Consider the following 15,096-nt stretch of genomic DNA (forward strand, 5'->3'; position numbering starts at 1 on the left):
TTAAAAATAACAGGAGTCTACACTCAAAATTTGTTTAAAGTTTGAAATATTACAATTTAAATACAAATTATGTTTATAAAATATGTACTACATAAAATAAAGTTTCTAAAAATTCTAGGGAATCACTATATAGGCCATAGCTTATGGAATATATAGTTTTTGTGTTTATTATGATCATTGGAAAACAATTAGATTAATATTTCTATTTAGCTATTTATGTTTTTACTTGAAATCAAATTTAATAAATATTGTATAGATAATTTTATTTATGTATTGATTAACAAGTAGTAACACTATTCGATATTTATGATGATATTTTTAAATTATAATTTAATTTAAAAAATTATAAAAAATATACTTTAAGAAAAGAGAGTTGGCCCGGCAAAGCCCGTAGCCCACACACTTGTGGGCTAGGCCAATCATTTTCTGGCCCACATAAAAAATGGGCTAGCCCGATCTGACCCGTCAAATTGCAAAACTTGTATGAATTAGCCCGAATGCGGTGGGTCAGCCCATATTGATAACTCTAATGATACATAATTATTCTTATTAAATTTGTTAGATGAAAATTCAAATTTGTTGACTAAATTATGATTGAAATGAATGATAATCATGGACTTCTGCTAAAATTGTTTATCCAAGCACTATTTTGTTGCTTTGGATTGAAGAAATTGAGATGAAATTTGACGACTTCATTGAAGGTCTTTTGAAGCTTCTGAAGAAAAAAAACTCAGATCTTGTTAAAATAATTTTTTTCTTAAAAAAAACTAAAAAATTATTATTTAATAATTAATAAATGTCCTCATTTAATTCGATGCTTTACATGTGTCATTCACTAGTTAATACACACACATTACAATTTTGTTGATTAAGAAAATGTCAAAATATATAACGGGGCATTAGGGGTGTTCGTGGTTCGTTTTGAATCGGCTATTAGCTAAAATCAAAACCAAATCAATCTAGTCGTTTTTTAAATTTCTAAAATCAAATGAAAAAGTAACCGTCAGTTTATGAATTTTGATGGACTTGGACTTAGGATTGTTATAGTTGGACGAAAATTTAAGTGTTGGGCTTGAGAAAATGGTAAACTTAAAGACTTGAGTTACTTAAAATTTAACAAAATATTTGTATTTTATTTATGAATAATATATAAATAATTATTAAATTTTATATCTAATTTCTCAATTTGGTTTGGTTATTTTTGCGGTTTGTTTTTAGTAAAACCAAACTCAAACCAAATAGTATCAGTTTTCAAAATTTAAAACAAAATCAAACCAAATATTGAATTTTTTAATCGATTTGATTCAAATCACGGTTCGATTTGGTTAGAATCACAATTCAATTTAATTTTTTAACCATAACCATGAAAAATTCTACGAGACATGATATGAAGAATCTAAAATAAATAAAATTTAGATAAATATCTAAATAAAAATTGATGTAAACTTTAGGTGGCCACCATTCTGATGGCACACATGTCATTTCCAAATTAGAAAGTACAAAAATGAAAGCCCAACCCATCAACAAATACCAAACATCTAACCACCGAACCGAATGTAGGAGCAATACGGCGTCGTGCTTACTATCAACGCTCTCTATATATCTTAAGGGAGAAAACAGTTGGAACTTGGAGAAATTTCTCGCCGGAAAATGTTGAACAGAACGACGGAGTCTTCGAATCATGAGATAGTGAAGACACCAGAAGAAACACCAATTTTAGCTGCTGAAGCAGTACAGCCACCTCCGCCGGGAGACAGCGTCAGTGGAGGAGGAGGAGGATGGGGAGGTGGCTGGGGACTTTCTGCCTTTTCGTATCTTACGGATTTTCAGAAGGCTGCTACTGTTGCTGCTGAAGATATATCCCGCAATGTACTTCTCTTTCTTCGCATTTCTCTTTGCATAACTGTAGCTCGTTGATCCACCTATAATATCGCTGTCTTAATAGAATATAAGAAAATGCAGCGCGATCAAATGTAATTACTTCATTTCGTACCATTTTTTCTTTTAAAGACAAAATTTTAGTATTGCAGTGAAATGAAGCTAGAAGAGAATGGATGTAAAGGATTCGTATAGCTGACATAAACTAGTTTGATTGAGGTGTAGTTGACTGATTCATGATGGAACGTTGGTATTGTCACTCATTTGAACGAACATTGTTCTTCAGTTTTTTTAGCAAAACAAGAATTTAAGCTCTCCTTTTTTTAAATTGGCCTGGTTAACAATTCTTTGTGATTGGTTGCATATACCATTTTCATTGGTCGCATTTTGTGTTTAACTAGGTGAAGAATTTATTTAGTTTATTTGTAGTTTTGTATATCTGCTGAGGAAGAAATATTTTGCTTTTTTCCCCAAACTTTTGCATAATGTAAGCGTTCCACTTTTGCAATGCGCAGTGCTCTTCCTTGCCTGTTTTTTCTTCTGTTTCTTGATAAAGCTCTTCCTTGCTTCTTAACAAAAGCCATCAGCATTATTTTTTCCTTGAATTGAGAACAATGGATATAGACGATTCACGCAGCTGTTCGTAACTATTTGTAATTGATCCATAAGTTATGCAACTAATGGATGTATGATATTGCTCTTTCCTTAGTAATGTATACTTGTCACCTTTTGGTGTTGCACGTGTAGGTGTTTCCTAAGCACACACTGCACTGGCCAAATCTTTTTTTTTTCTTTATCATAATTAAATATTTAAATTGCTACTATGACATCATTTAGCTACGTCTGTCAGTACTATAGCTATTGATATTAGGAATAGTTTGGTAAGCCATGTAGAAACTTGAGGAGAATTGTTATAATTAGATTTTTCTGGGCCTCTGGTAACTTATTAAGTTAGGCTGGGCCATTCATCATCCATCGATGATACAACTGCCACCGAGTTGCTGATGTCTTCTTTTAGAAAGATGCCTATTGTTTAAATCTCCTTTGTCAATGTAACCGTAGTATTCAAAGGAAACTCGATCCAGGATGAGGTGGTTTACCAAGGCAAAGATCACTTTAAACTGATTATATCTATACTAGTTGTAATTGTTATATCATCAAAACAACTGTCTGTGTGCTCTGTAAATAAATATGGTAGATGCCTAATATTCAGATTTTGTTTGGCTGTGACATGTCAACCAGATTTATGGTTTGGAAGAGGCTCATCTAAATACTGGTGCTTAATCACCGTACTTCAGCCTAAGTTCACTTTTACAGTCCTATGACTAGATTGCATATAAGAAATGCCATTCAAATTGAGTTATTATTCCTTTTCTCACCTTCTGTTTTCTGTAGGAAACTAGAGTTTGTTAATGCAGCTTATAATAATAAAATGAATTTCCACCTTCTGACTGAATAAGGGTCTCGAAATTCAACCCCCATCAACATTTGCCTATTATTATCCTGCTTGATCTTGATTATTTATTCCACAAGCTTAGCCTACTTGTTATTTCGACATTATGGAAGGGAAATACTCTTACACAAATGACCTTAAATTCTCAGGTGGCTCTATTGGTAGATTCTGAATCCTCAGACATGGATGATCCTGAAGTAACTAATGGTGAAGTGGAGAGTGGAGAGGAGAGTGACAAGAGACGCAAAGCTGCTCTAGAAAAATTAGAGAAAGCTAGTGAAGATTCATTCCTTGGCCAGGCAAGTGATATTAAACAGATGTTAGATGTTAGCTCAATTGACACACATTGAGATGTATTTTCTTTTGCAGGTTTTCTTAAGCATGTGAGGCCCTCCCCTCCCCATTTCTTCTATTTATAGAGAATTATCTTAATTGTAAAGGTAAATTTGCTGTATTTATTTGTTATGATCATGCTTTTAACCATGCAAGATTAATGTGCAGGGCTTGAGAGTTATTGACCATTCAGTCGATAATTTTGCTTCAGGAGCTTGGCAAGCATTAGGAAATGCAATCAAAGGAGGTTCTGATTTAGTCCACAAGTATGTCGACTGATGTCAGAATTGTGAAATAATTGTGTCATTCTTCAGCCCGCACTTTAGAAAGCTTTACATAGCTAGGGTGGAGTATTTTTTTTTAAAAAAAACATGTTTATTCGGTACATCATGGTCTGTTTGAGAAGAAATGCTGTACCAATTTGATTTTATGCTTGGGGATTTAACTTTGTTCTAGTTAAATGTTTCAATGTTCTATTAGATAATTGTAGAGTGGTGTAAAATCATAAATCATACATTTACAAATATATACAGATATATTTATACACACAGACACAAATTTATGGACTAAGAAAAGCAGTCACAAATTCCAATCCAGGATAGCTGAAATAAAGAACCAGTAAGCATGAGAATCGGTTTCCCTGCAGCCGTATTCAGTGTTGAGTCAATACCTGGGTGTTTTTTCATGTAGCGCAACCGAAATTGCTAAGCTAATGATATTTTGTTTTATATTTTTAGGCTTGAGAATTCAGCTGTAAATATTGCGGAATCAATTCAGCATGGTGGTTTACCTGCCACACCTGGTTCCATTGCACCATCCATACTAGAGGTCGGCTAAAAAGTTGATTTTCCTTTTTCCATGTCATCAGCTGTGTAATTTATATTGGATCATTCCTGCAGACTGGAAAAACTTTTACTGCCAAAGGAATGGAAGCGCTTGAGCTTCTGGGCAGAGAAACTATGTATCTATTGATATCAGAAACTGGTATGGATGTTGACAAGAGCTCCAAAGAAGTTGAAGGGAAAATAGATGAAGATCAGTTCTTTGAGGAAGTCACATTTGATCGATGCTTCTATATTTATGGTGGTCCAGAGCAGTTGGAGGTCTCTTCCTTCTCATACTAGTGGTTTTCTTTATGAGGTCCTTTTTTTCTCGAGAGCCTACTTATCATATGATTTGCTCACAGGAGCTTGAGTCATTGTCCAATCATTACGCGATGCTGTTCAACCGGAAAAAAGCAAAAGCTCCATCTGATCAAAGGTCTTCTTACGATGGAAAGCTTAAAGAGGTTCAGCAGATTTTTGACTTGAGATTTGAAGTTGATGGAAGTGATATAGAATCAGAAAAAGGGAAGAAAGTTGAGACTGGAACCTGGGATAGTACAGATGAGGTGAAGAATTTGCATGATTCCAGTGTGAACAAGGCTGCAGAATTAGCAGCAGGGTAACATAGATCTGATATTCTCTATTTCCTTTGCTTTCTACTTTCTTTGTTTGTGGTGGGCTAGCAGTGCTTTTAAGGGTCCAGAAAGAGTCCCGTTTACTGCTCAAATATTTTATGAAGTATATGTTATATTATGTGAGGAGGCAATCACTAACACGGTGTTGCTCATTACAAAAAGGGGAACTACCAAATAAAGAAGTGAACTGACTTCCCTAACAGAACAGGTTGCAGTTTATATAAGAGGTCACAGGTGCAGTGTACTAATAAATTCTATCATGCTTTCTTCATCATATCCGTTCCACATGAATTAAAACTTCTATTAATATGTTAAGGTTTAGTTTGCCCTCAAAATATCTCTGGCTTCCTTATTTCCAGATCACCTAACACACAGCAACTGGAACTATTTCCTTATTTGCCTCACTTTTTTCCTGCACCAGCAGCCTATCCAGCTCCAAAGCAAGCATTTACTGTCCTTGGTATCACCCGTTTCATTCCAAACAAGCTCAGCACCAGAATTTATAATTGCCCGACCAGTCCCATGATTGCCCAAACTTTTGATCAGTGCACCTCTTTTTTAGTGAGTAACAATCTTGTGCTGCACTCATACTAGTGTGTTGGTGCACCTCTTTTTTAGTGAGTAACAATCTTGTGCTGCACTCATACTAGTGTGTTGATCAATTATTCGAGACCATTAATGTGTTGGTAGACTGTTCATGTGGCCTATGTTGATCAGATCCTTCAAAATCCTACCGCAACTGTGTCGATCCAACACAATTTGGGTGTGGGTGTGAGATCAGCACTGGATTTGGGCTGTTGAAGTATGTGACCATCTAATCTAAAAGTTAAAGTGGTTAGAGGAGCACACCTTTACTTTCTTAATGATATCTTCAACATGGCCCCTCACATGCAGTCCTGATTCTTTTTCAAGGGTCAAGCATGTTGAAATTCATTTTTAATACTAGGTGGTGGTGAAACTCCAACAAAACCTCTTCATGTGTGACTATTTTATCCAAAAAGTTAAGCTGTTAGAGAGCACACTTTTGTTTACTTCATGATGTCTTTAACATAGTCAACCTAACTTTAGTGATTTAACACAAGGGATTAGGATGATATCTTTACAAAAATGATTAAAGGATGGATTGCGATTTCGGTTCACTTGAAATTTTTGTGGTCCGTCAAGGTTGATACTAAATTTAGCATGAAGGCTGAATTCCATTTGGAAATTATTTCTTCTACTAGACTTCATAAAAAAAACTACTTATACCAGAATAAGTATGTACACATAAAGGACTTCTCAGTTTATATATGATGTTCTTAAGGAGATCTGGGCTTAGAGTTGTACCCTTACATTCCATATGGAAACTGTAAATTTGGCTTGGTACTCAAGTTTTTAAAGGGCATATATAAAGTTCTCGATTAACTAGGAATTTGTATTAGTGAATTTTTCTTTAACATTGTTAATGTGGTGAAAGGTTTTTTATTTAAGTGGAGATAATGCATTTGACTTACATTCAAATAATGATTATTTATGGTTGATCTTTTTAATTTTCTGCTTGTATACGGGGATTCCCAAACATTGATAAACTATTTGCCCTATTTAAGAGGAAAAAAACCTAGTTTGTTTATGCCTGTCAGGCATCTATATATGTAGGGTGATACTTGGTGAATTTTTGTAATCCTGATGAAGTGAATGGAAGGAGGGTAATCTGATTGAGATATTGGAGAGCTTGTCAATTCTAACATTGAGTTTTTGCATAATAATGGATGGCTGGTTACGTGAAAAGCTTGCAATTGTTTCTGATATCTTGGTGGTGGTGTTGATTTCTGGTTTAAATTCATTGTAGATTTGCAAATGCTTTAGCTGGACTAGCTCCCAATGACATGATTCAAAGGACAACTGGGAGACTGGATACCCTTCATTCAGAGGGTGTTCATGTATGTATACATTCCATTTGTCTGCAAGTTCCTTGTGAACAGATTAAATGCTCTCTCCTTTTGAACATGAATCTACTTGTAATTGATTGTCTTTACCAAAACAGAGGCTTTCAGAACTGTGCTGTTTTGCTGTGACTCAACTTCTGGTGCTTGGGAAGTCAATCATTTCCGATGCAAATAAAGTTATGGACCAAGATGTCAAGGAGGAAACTGAGAAAATTCATTGGCCTGAAGATTCTATTGAAAGAGCTAATGTTATACGAGCAAAGGCACAATCAATGACCAGATGTGTTCAAGCAGTTTCTTCCAGTTTCATTACAGGTAAATTTGCATCAGTGTTTCTGCAATTTGCAACTTCATCTTGTTCCTTATTGCCTTTGTCGTAAGCATCATCTTATGATTCAAGTTCTATATTTAACAGTTTCAAGAGTCATTCTGTACAGGCTAGATCATGAAATAATAACTGCGTCCAATCTCAAAAAAATTTAGTTGTGTCGAATTTCCTTTCTCTTTGAGTATTTACGGAATCTCCATGAAAAATATCGAATCTTATTCTATGGTATTTACATGAGGTTCCTCTTTATGCAAGTTTCCAGTAGGACTTAGTTGATCCATGATTTATGTTTCATCTTTTGTCTCTTTTTCATCTATAGCACCTAGTGTGTGCAGAACCAATCATTTTTGGGCAACAAAGCTTATTCCAACTTGGATCATCCTTCTATGCATAGGCCGTCTGGCTGTGATCTTGACTCTAGAGATGTGATTTTTCCTGTTTTCAAGACAAGCACTATTCCTTTTTCTCCAAATAGTCCAGAAAACACAGAGGGATGGTTCTCCAAAACCTTTTTGGCCCTTTGCTATCTTCTATTCTTGCCAGCTCTCCAGAAGACCTATAACATCTGCTGGCATTACCCAAGTTACACCACAAAGATTCAAATAACCCCCAACATTGCTAAGCAACCTTTACAATGAATGAACATGTGACTGACTGATTACAGCATCTCTTCACACAAGTAACATCTGTTGCTTAAGATGAAACCTCTCCATTGTAAATTATCTTGTGTTAAACATGCTTTCCTAATGACAGCCCACCCAAAACAGGCAACTTTGATGGGTGCTTTAGTTTTCCATTACATTTTCCATGGCCAGCTTAGCTCATATTGTTCCATGGCCCCACTTCCCAATTCCATATGCTTCTGAAAATCATTCCACAGTTTACTGATGTACTCCAGATACCACCTTTTAAAAGCACTTAAAACAATGGGAGGGCACCAAATATCCTTTTTCAACATTTTGGCGTTTATCATCTTCTTCCAAGTATTTTCCTTACCATCATATATTTCCATAGCCGTTTGTACAATAAACTCTTATTATGCAAGCTTAGATTTCTAACCCCCCATTCCACCTCCTTTCTTGTTATCGTCACTTTTTGCCATTTGACCTTGTGTAGCTTCCTTTTATCTGCATTGCCTTCCCACACGAAATTACTTCTTATGGTTGTTCAGTGTTTCTCTAGATTCACATCCAACTTAAAAAGAAACATCATATATGTTGGAACTCCATCCAACAGGCTGCTTACCAAGGTAAGTCTGCCATCCAAAGATAAATATTGCCTTTTCCATGGGGTCAACTTACTGATACATTTATCTATCACCCCTTGCCAGATCCGTTTTTTAGCAGCCAAAGTAAGGCCTAGATAAGTAGTAGGTAATTGTTCAACCTTGCAGCTCAGTACCTCAGCTAGGCGGATTCATATCAAGAAGAAGCTGAGCAGATTCTTCCCTTTATTTGGCCAGACTCTAATCGTGATTATCAGTGCAGAGTAGATGATATACAAATCTGGCGTTCTATTTTAAACTGCTATATATATTTATTGTCAATTATAGTCAAGGTGCGCGCTTGTGTGTCTATATATAATCATGCATACATATATTGTCAATTGTATGATGTCTGGTTATGTTTAAATCCAAAATCCTAGTCTGAATAATTTTAAAAAACTGTTCGGGGAGAACATGTAGTTTCCCCCTCTATATGTTTGCCTGTGCTATGAATGGCCTTTAAAGTAACAAAAGACTGGTATTTAAGTGGAGAAGGTATAGGCAGATCATTATTTGTGTTTTCTTGAGTTCTTTGGTCTAAATAAGCCGGACAATCCATGATGAACTTTATGCTTTTACAGGCATATCAGATGTGGCTGAAGCATATTTAGTAGCAACCAAAGGTGCTTCCTCTGGCTCACAAGATTCTCAGAAATCCATCCAGGAAAAGGCCAATGTGTATTATGGGAATCTTCGTGCAGATCATAGCACATCCATTGACAAGATTCAGGATGGGATTCAGTATTTATCCTACGTGATCGTCTCAACCTCAATGTCTGCTGCTTGAATTTCTTGATGCAAATATTCAGCTTGTTTGTACTTTTTATCCTACGGTGTAAATAACATAGTTAACTTTTTATACCTTCATCCTTGCGCAACCCAGAGAGTTTGTTTGCACTTCCTTTGTTTTTTTGTCTGGAACCCACATTGGGTCCCAAACTAAATCTGGATCGTGCTCTGCAGGGTCCAATTTGGGGGTGACACTCCCAGCAAGATTTTCTCCATACCTAGGGGTCGAACCCGAGACCTCTAGTTAAGGGTGAAACAGTCCCACCACTACACTACAACCTATGTTTTTGCTCTTCAGTGTTGAGAAAAGTCTTCCTAAACCATTGTCATGGTGAACATTGTATGAAGTGGCCATCGACTCTTAAAGAGCAGGCCACCTTGGACACTAGGACAATTAGGATGCAGATATATAGCTAAATGCCTTGCGTAATCATTATTCTGGATTTTCTAATGTATGTTCTTTTTATTTCTAACTTCATAGACATACGAGTTTTAGATTAACTAGAATATTAAATAAGAAAAAAACTCAAAAAATTCCTACTAATAATAAATTAACTTAACCCCATTGATTAATAACTCAGATAAATTAATAAGTTAACGTATCTATAGAATTCGTCTAGATTGGTTCACATCTCAAAAAATAACCAGGGTCCAGAAATTAATCAAATAAATAAAGTATTTTGTCCAAATAGTATATTATGCACATAGGAAATAAAGGGTATAATTAAAAATAATTATTATTAGTTCAAAGTATTACCTTAACCAAATAGGAAAAAAAAAAGGGTTACCATAACCAAATAGGAAAAAACTTGTTATGTGATGTTATATAAAGCCTTTTTTTTCGTGACACAGTTGAGTTGTTTGTATTTCCCATCTTCTCTAACAATTCAACAATCAATGGCTTTAGAAAAGCGAAGGGAATTTGAGTTGTTAATTAGCCGTCCCCCTTGGAATAACAGTACTGTGTGGATTGAATATGCTAAATGGGAAGAATCACAAAACGAATTTGGTCGTGCTCGTTCTATCTGGAATCGTGCACTTAAAAAGGATTACCGTGACCATACCATGTGGTTGATGTATGGAGATATGGAGATGAAAAATAATTTTATTGATCATGCTCTTAATGTATGGGATCTAGCTGTTACCTTTTTCCCTAAGGTTGATGAGTTATGGTACAAATATATTCATATGGAAGAGATGATGCTCAACAATGTAGCTGGTGCAAGACAGGTTTTTGAGAGGTGGATGGCGTGGACACCGGACCAGCAAAGTTGGTTGTCTTACATTGAGTTTGAGTTGAGGTACAATGAAACAGAGAGGGCAAGAGAAATTTTTGAGAGATTGGTACAGTGTCACCCAAAAGTTAGTAGTTGGGTTGAGTTTGTAAAATTTGAGATGAAGAATGGGGAGGGCAAGAAATTGTTACAAGAGGGCTGTCGATAAGTTGAGAGATGATGATGAGGAAGTTGAGCAGTTGTTACTCGCATTTGCAGAGTTTAAAGACAACTAGAAAAATTTTAATATGATTTTTTTCTACATATGTTGTCTTTTTTGTCCTATATAATTAGCAATTGTTTGGTTTAGTTAATTAATCACAAGTTTCCGTGAGGATAATATTTGATTTCATCGTTCGATTACTTGTCAATCGTTTATATTTGAAGCACCAAGCTTTTGACCAGTGTTTTAAAAGACTCTTCTGGCTCGCCCTAGGGCGGGGCTCTAGCAAAATGCTCAGAGACTTAAGTGTGGGACTTAGTTCTGCAAGATTTACGCTCTAAGCACTCAATTGTACGCCCTAAGCACGATCAACCTCGGGACTCGCCTAACAGATCTTACACAAATTATGTATTAAATTCTTTAGCTGACATTGTTGACCCTCATAATTCTTGAATAAATGAATGATACGTAATAAGTTTTTAATATAGAGATAAGAAGATTGTGAGTAACTCAAACAACAAGTGTAGTATCACATCTTTACTATTTGGTAACATTGTGAAGGTGATTATATATTACATAACATTTCTTTTAAAAATACGTAGAGAAATTTTACTTTTTCACTTATCATTGGTCTTCATGGTTTTGTTATGCGTCTCAAAATTATCATATTTTATTTAGCTATTTGAAAGTAATTTTAATTTTATTCATGAAGGAGTGATGTTTTTATTATAATACTAGTAAGTTTATTGATTATTTTCTATTAGGGGGTAAATTATATAGTATGATTAAATTTTTTTTAGAAATAACGATTCTTTCATTATGAGAAAGTTAAGATATTAGATTATTTATACTTGTATAGTCATGTTAGAAGTTTTATTTTCTATGAGTTTCCTTAATCATGTTTGTAATTATTTCAAACTATTGATGTACTTTTATAACTTTGTGTTATTAGATTATTATACTATATTGTAAATTAAAAATTTAAAGATCCATAAGCTTACGCCTCACGTCTCGAGGCTCACGCCTCGCCCTATACTAAGTAAAACACCCCGCTTCACGTACGCCCCCGCCTTTTAAAACACTGTTTTTTAGTCTAGGAGTGGCAAACGAGCGAGTCGAGTCGAATATGAGTCGATCAAAACGACTTAAATAAAAATGGATAAGTACTCGACTCGACTCACATTTTAAATGGGTAAAAATGAGTTATCCAATGAATAATATGGGTACTTATATTTACACATATTATAGTAGAAATCTTGTTAAAAGCTTTAAAAACAAAAAAAAATTAAAGTTTTTTTTATCACTTCACTCCATCCCCTACCAGGGGATCCAAAAAAATGTAAAACAAAACAGAATAATTTCAATTTTTTATAAAAAAAAAATTCGTGCGCCTACCCCCACACCCACCCCACCCCATCCTAAAAGAAAAGACTTTCTTACTACCCCACCCTTTATCACTGTTTTTTGTGTGTGAATGAACAATTTTTACCCATTTTATCCATTTAACTATCCACTTTTAAATGGGTAATATGAGTATTATTCGGTTTTACTCATTTTTAAATGAGCTGGATACCCATATTAATTATTCATTCTGCCACCCCTACTTTTGACCATGAAATTACTTGAAAAATATCAGTAATAAACTAAATATTTAGGGGTCGTTTGGTAGAAAAAAATAACGCAAGGATTAATAAAGCAGGGATTAGTAATACATGGATTAGTAGTGCTGGAATTAGTAATACATGGTATATTTTTTATCAAGTGTTTGGTTCATTGCTTTTGATCTCATCTTGTGTTTGGACTAAACTCTATAAAAAGCTTCTTTCCAGTTATACTCTTGCATTACTATGAGATTTTTCTATTTTATGTAATCGATCAAGGTAGATAATTGTCAGGACAATATTATTTTTTATGACCTTCAACTAGCTAGGAGAAACAATTTTGTTGTCATGTTTGCGATTTTCTCACTTGAATTATTTGAGGAAACAATTATTACCTTAATAAAGTAATCACTTAAAAACGTTAATTTTCAATTTAGAATAGATAGACCATCTACTTTAAAACTGAAAAGACGGTAAATAATAGTAAAATCGAATAAATCATCTACATTTACACATAAAAATTACAAGTTGTAGTTTTAATATGTATGCAATTTATAAATTGTTCAAAATACAAAGAATTAGAAACCACATATAAATCAACAAATAATATATTAAATTAAGATCACAAACGTCATGCCGTGATATATTTGTCTTTTCAATTAGTAAATGTTAAAGAATTCACATTTTAAATATTGTATTGATATGTATTGCATTTATTTATTAACAAACAACTCTCTCTAAATAATAAAATTTGTAAGTTAATTTATTTAAATAAATTTTCTAATACAAATATAAAACATAAAATCAAGAAAATAAATAAAATGATTAAAATGATTTGAGGGATATTTTTGTATTTACATAGATAATCTCATGGTATTAAATCCAATGTATTACTAATACCACCAAATGGAAGGTATTAGTAATACATCCTATAATACCATGTAGGGTGTATAACTAATTCATGGATTAGTTATACTTAGGTCCAAAAATTCTACCAAACATAGTACTAAATAATATCATACGTAATACATGAACTATTTCTCCTAATACCTCCTACTAAACGATCCCTAGATACTTATATATCCATGAAATTACTGCTTTCTTCTTTCTAATGAAAAATGATAGAAACTTGTACAAATTGACACATAAATTTATTGAAGTCGACAATATAGACTCAACCAAGAATAGAATTACTAGTAGTTCAGGATTTGTTATTTTTGATATTTATTTATTCATGTCTTATTAAAATTTATTTGTATTAATGAGTTTCTCTAGTCCTAATTTAATTTGATTTGTTAATATTATAAATAGGTGTCTTATTATATATATTTTCAATGCAGAAAGATATAATAGTTTTAGGATTATTGAATTAGATTAATAAATTTCTTCTATAGTTATATAGTTGGTTTTTCACTTGCTGCGCATATATCACTACTTTTGAGAAATTTTATTTTCTTCAGTTTTGGTGCATTATACTGATTTTTAACATTTAAAAGATCAACAAGAAAAATATGATTGATTAGTTATTAATTATATGGGAATTGTTGACGAAAAAGTATAAAAACGTACACGTTTTAAGTGTTTGTCAACACAATCAACATACCAAATAAAAAAAGATTAATATTATTAAGAAAAAAATATACTATGATTGTCTAACGCGGACCTTTTTCGTTCCAAAAGTTTGTCAATGCCTCGTTACGATGAAAGTTTGACAAGAAATAAATATTACTTTCTTTGTTTAAATTATTACTTTTTTTTAGTTTAATAAAATTATCCTCTAACTAGCCTTTAGTTTAACATTCTAGGTGACATGTTTAAGATCATAAAATTAAAAAATATTTTGATACATTATACATAAGAGTTAAACATAATAGTACACATTGAAGTATAGGAAAATTATAACTATCAAATAACTCAAAAGTTTTATCTATAAACTAGATATTGGAGTTCGTGCTAGCATGGGCTTAGTGTATATTGGAGTCAATTTCCTAAATGGTCACTCAAGTTTAGGGAATTGTCTTGAAATATCATTTATGTTTTATTTAGGACTAAAATATCACTCAACTATTCCTATTTTCCTTTAAATATACTTGACATTTTAAAAGCCTCACTCTCTCCTAGTTGACATGACATGTCATTAAAGTCTTTTTTTAATAATAGATTAATTTGATTCATTAAACAATATAACTAAAATAATAATCATATTATTTTAAAAAAATAAAATATATATATATATATATATATTAGTTTATTAAGAATACTTCATACTTAAGAATCTTTTATTATAATTAAACTTTTATTTTTTATGTTATGAAGAATAGATTTTTTAAATGTACTATAATATCATCAATTTTGAATACTTATAAACATATACATTCAAAAAAAAAATCGATATACATATCACTCATGAATGCTAACTTACATCAATTAATCATAAAATTTACAATGAATCAATAATATTAAATGTCAATTAACTTTTACAATAAAATTAATTGTGAATTTTGAAATTCATGCTTACAATATTTTTTTCTTGAAAAAAATAGAAAGTAAATAATATTATGGCTATTTTTTATACAAAAAAATAAATACTAAATATCTCAAAAATCTCCTTCTATTCTAGTTGATATGT

General features: G+C 32.9%; 1 protein-coding gene across 1 annotated transcript; it reads left to right on the forward strand.

Annotated features, from left to right (window-relative positions):
• The first annotated feature begins 1,561 nt into the window (after positions 1-1,561).
• On the forward strand, positions 1,562-9,537 carry LOC102601970 (uncharacterized). The gene is made up of 9 exons (XM_006356535.2): positions 1,562-1,869; positions 3,481-3,630; positions 3,833-3,930; positions 4,402-4,492; positions 4,564-4,767; positions 4,851-5,107; positions 6,952-7,042; positions 7,147-7,363; positions 9,222-9,537. The coding sequence occupies exons 1-9, from the start codon at positions 1,651-1,653 to the stop codon at positions 9,425-9,427; spliced, it is 1,533 nt and encodes a 510-aa protein (XP_006356597.1). The 5' UTR covers positions 1,562-1,650; the 3' UTR covers positions 9,428-9,537.
• Positions 9,538-15,096: the final 5,559 nt, after the last annotated feature.

Source organism: Solanum tuberosum, unplaced genomic scaffold (assembly GCF_000226075.1).
Source record: "Solanum tuberosum cultivar DM 1-3 516 R44 unplaced genomic scaffold, SolTub_3.0 scf00220, whole genome shotgun sequence".
Classification (NCBI taxonomy): domain Eukaryota; kingdom Viridiplantae; phylum Streptophyta; class Magnoliopsida; order Solanales; family Solanaceae; genus Solanum; species Solanum tuberosum.

What these genes read in the sequence shown, in the direction of transcription:
- LOC102601970 (XM_006356535.2), top strand. Translation starts at nt 1,651, where the DNA reads ATGTTGAACAGAACGACGGAGTCTTCGAATCATGAGATAGTGAAGACA. An exon ending in GGTTCTGATTTAGTCCACAA is followed by an intron (nt 3,931 to 4,401) that starts GTATGTCGACTG and finishes TTATATTTTTAG; the next exon opens with GCTTGAGAATTCAGCTGTAA. An exon ending in TTCATTCAGAGGGTGTTCAT is followed by an intron (nt 7,043 to 7,146) that starts GTATGTATACAT and finishes TTACCAAAACAG; the next exon opens with AGGCTTTCAGAACTGTGCTG.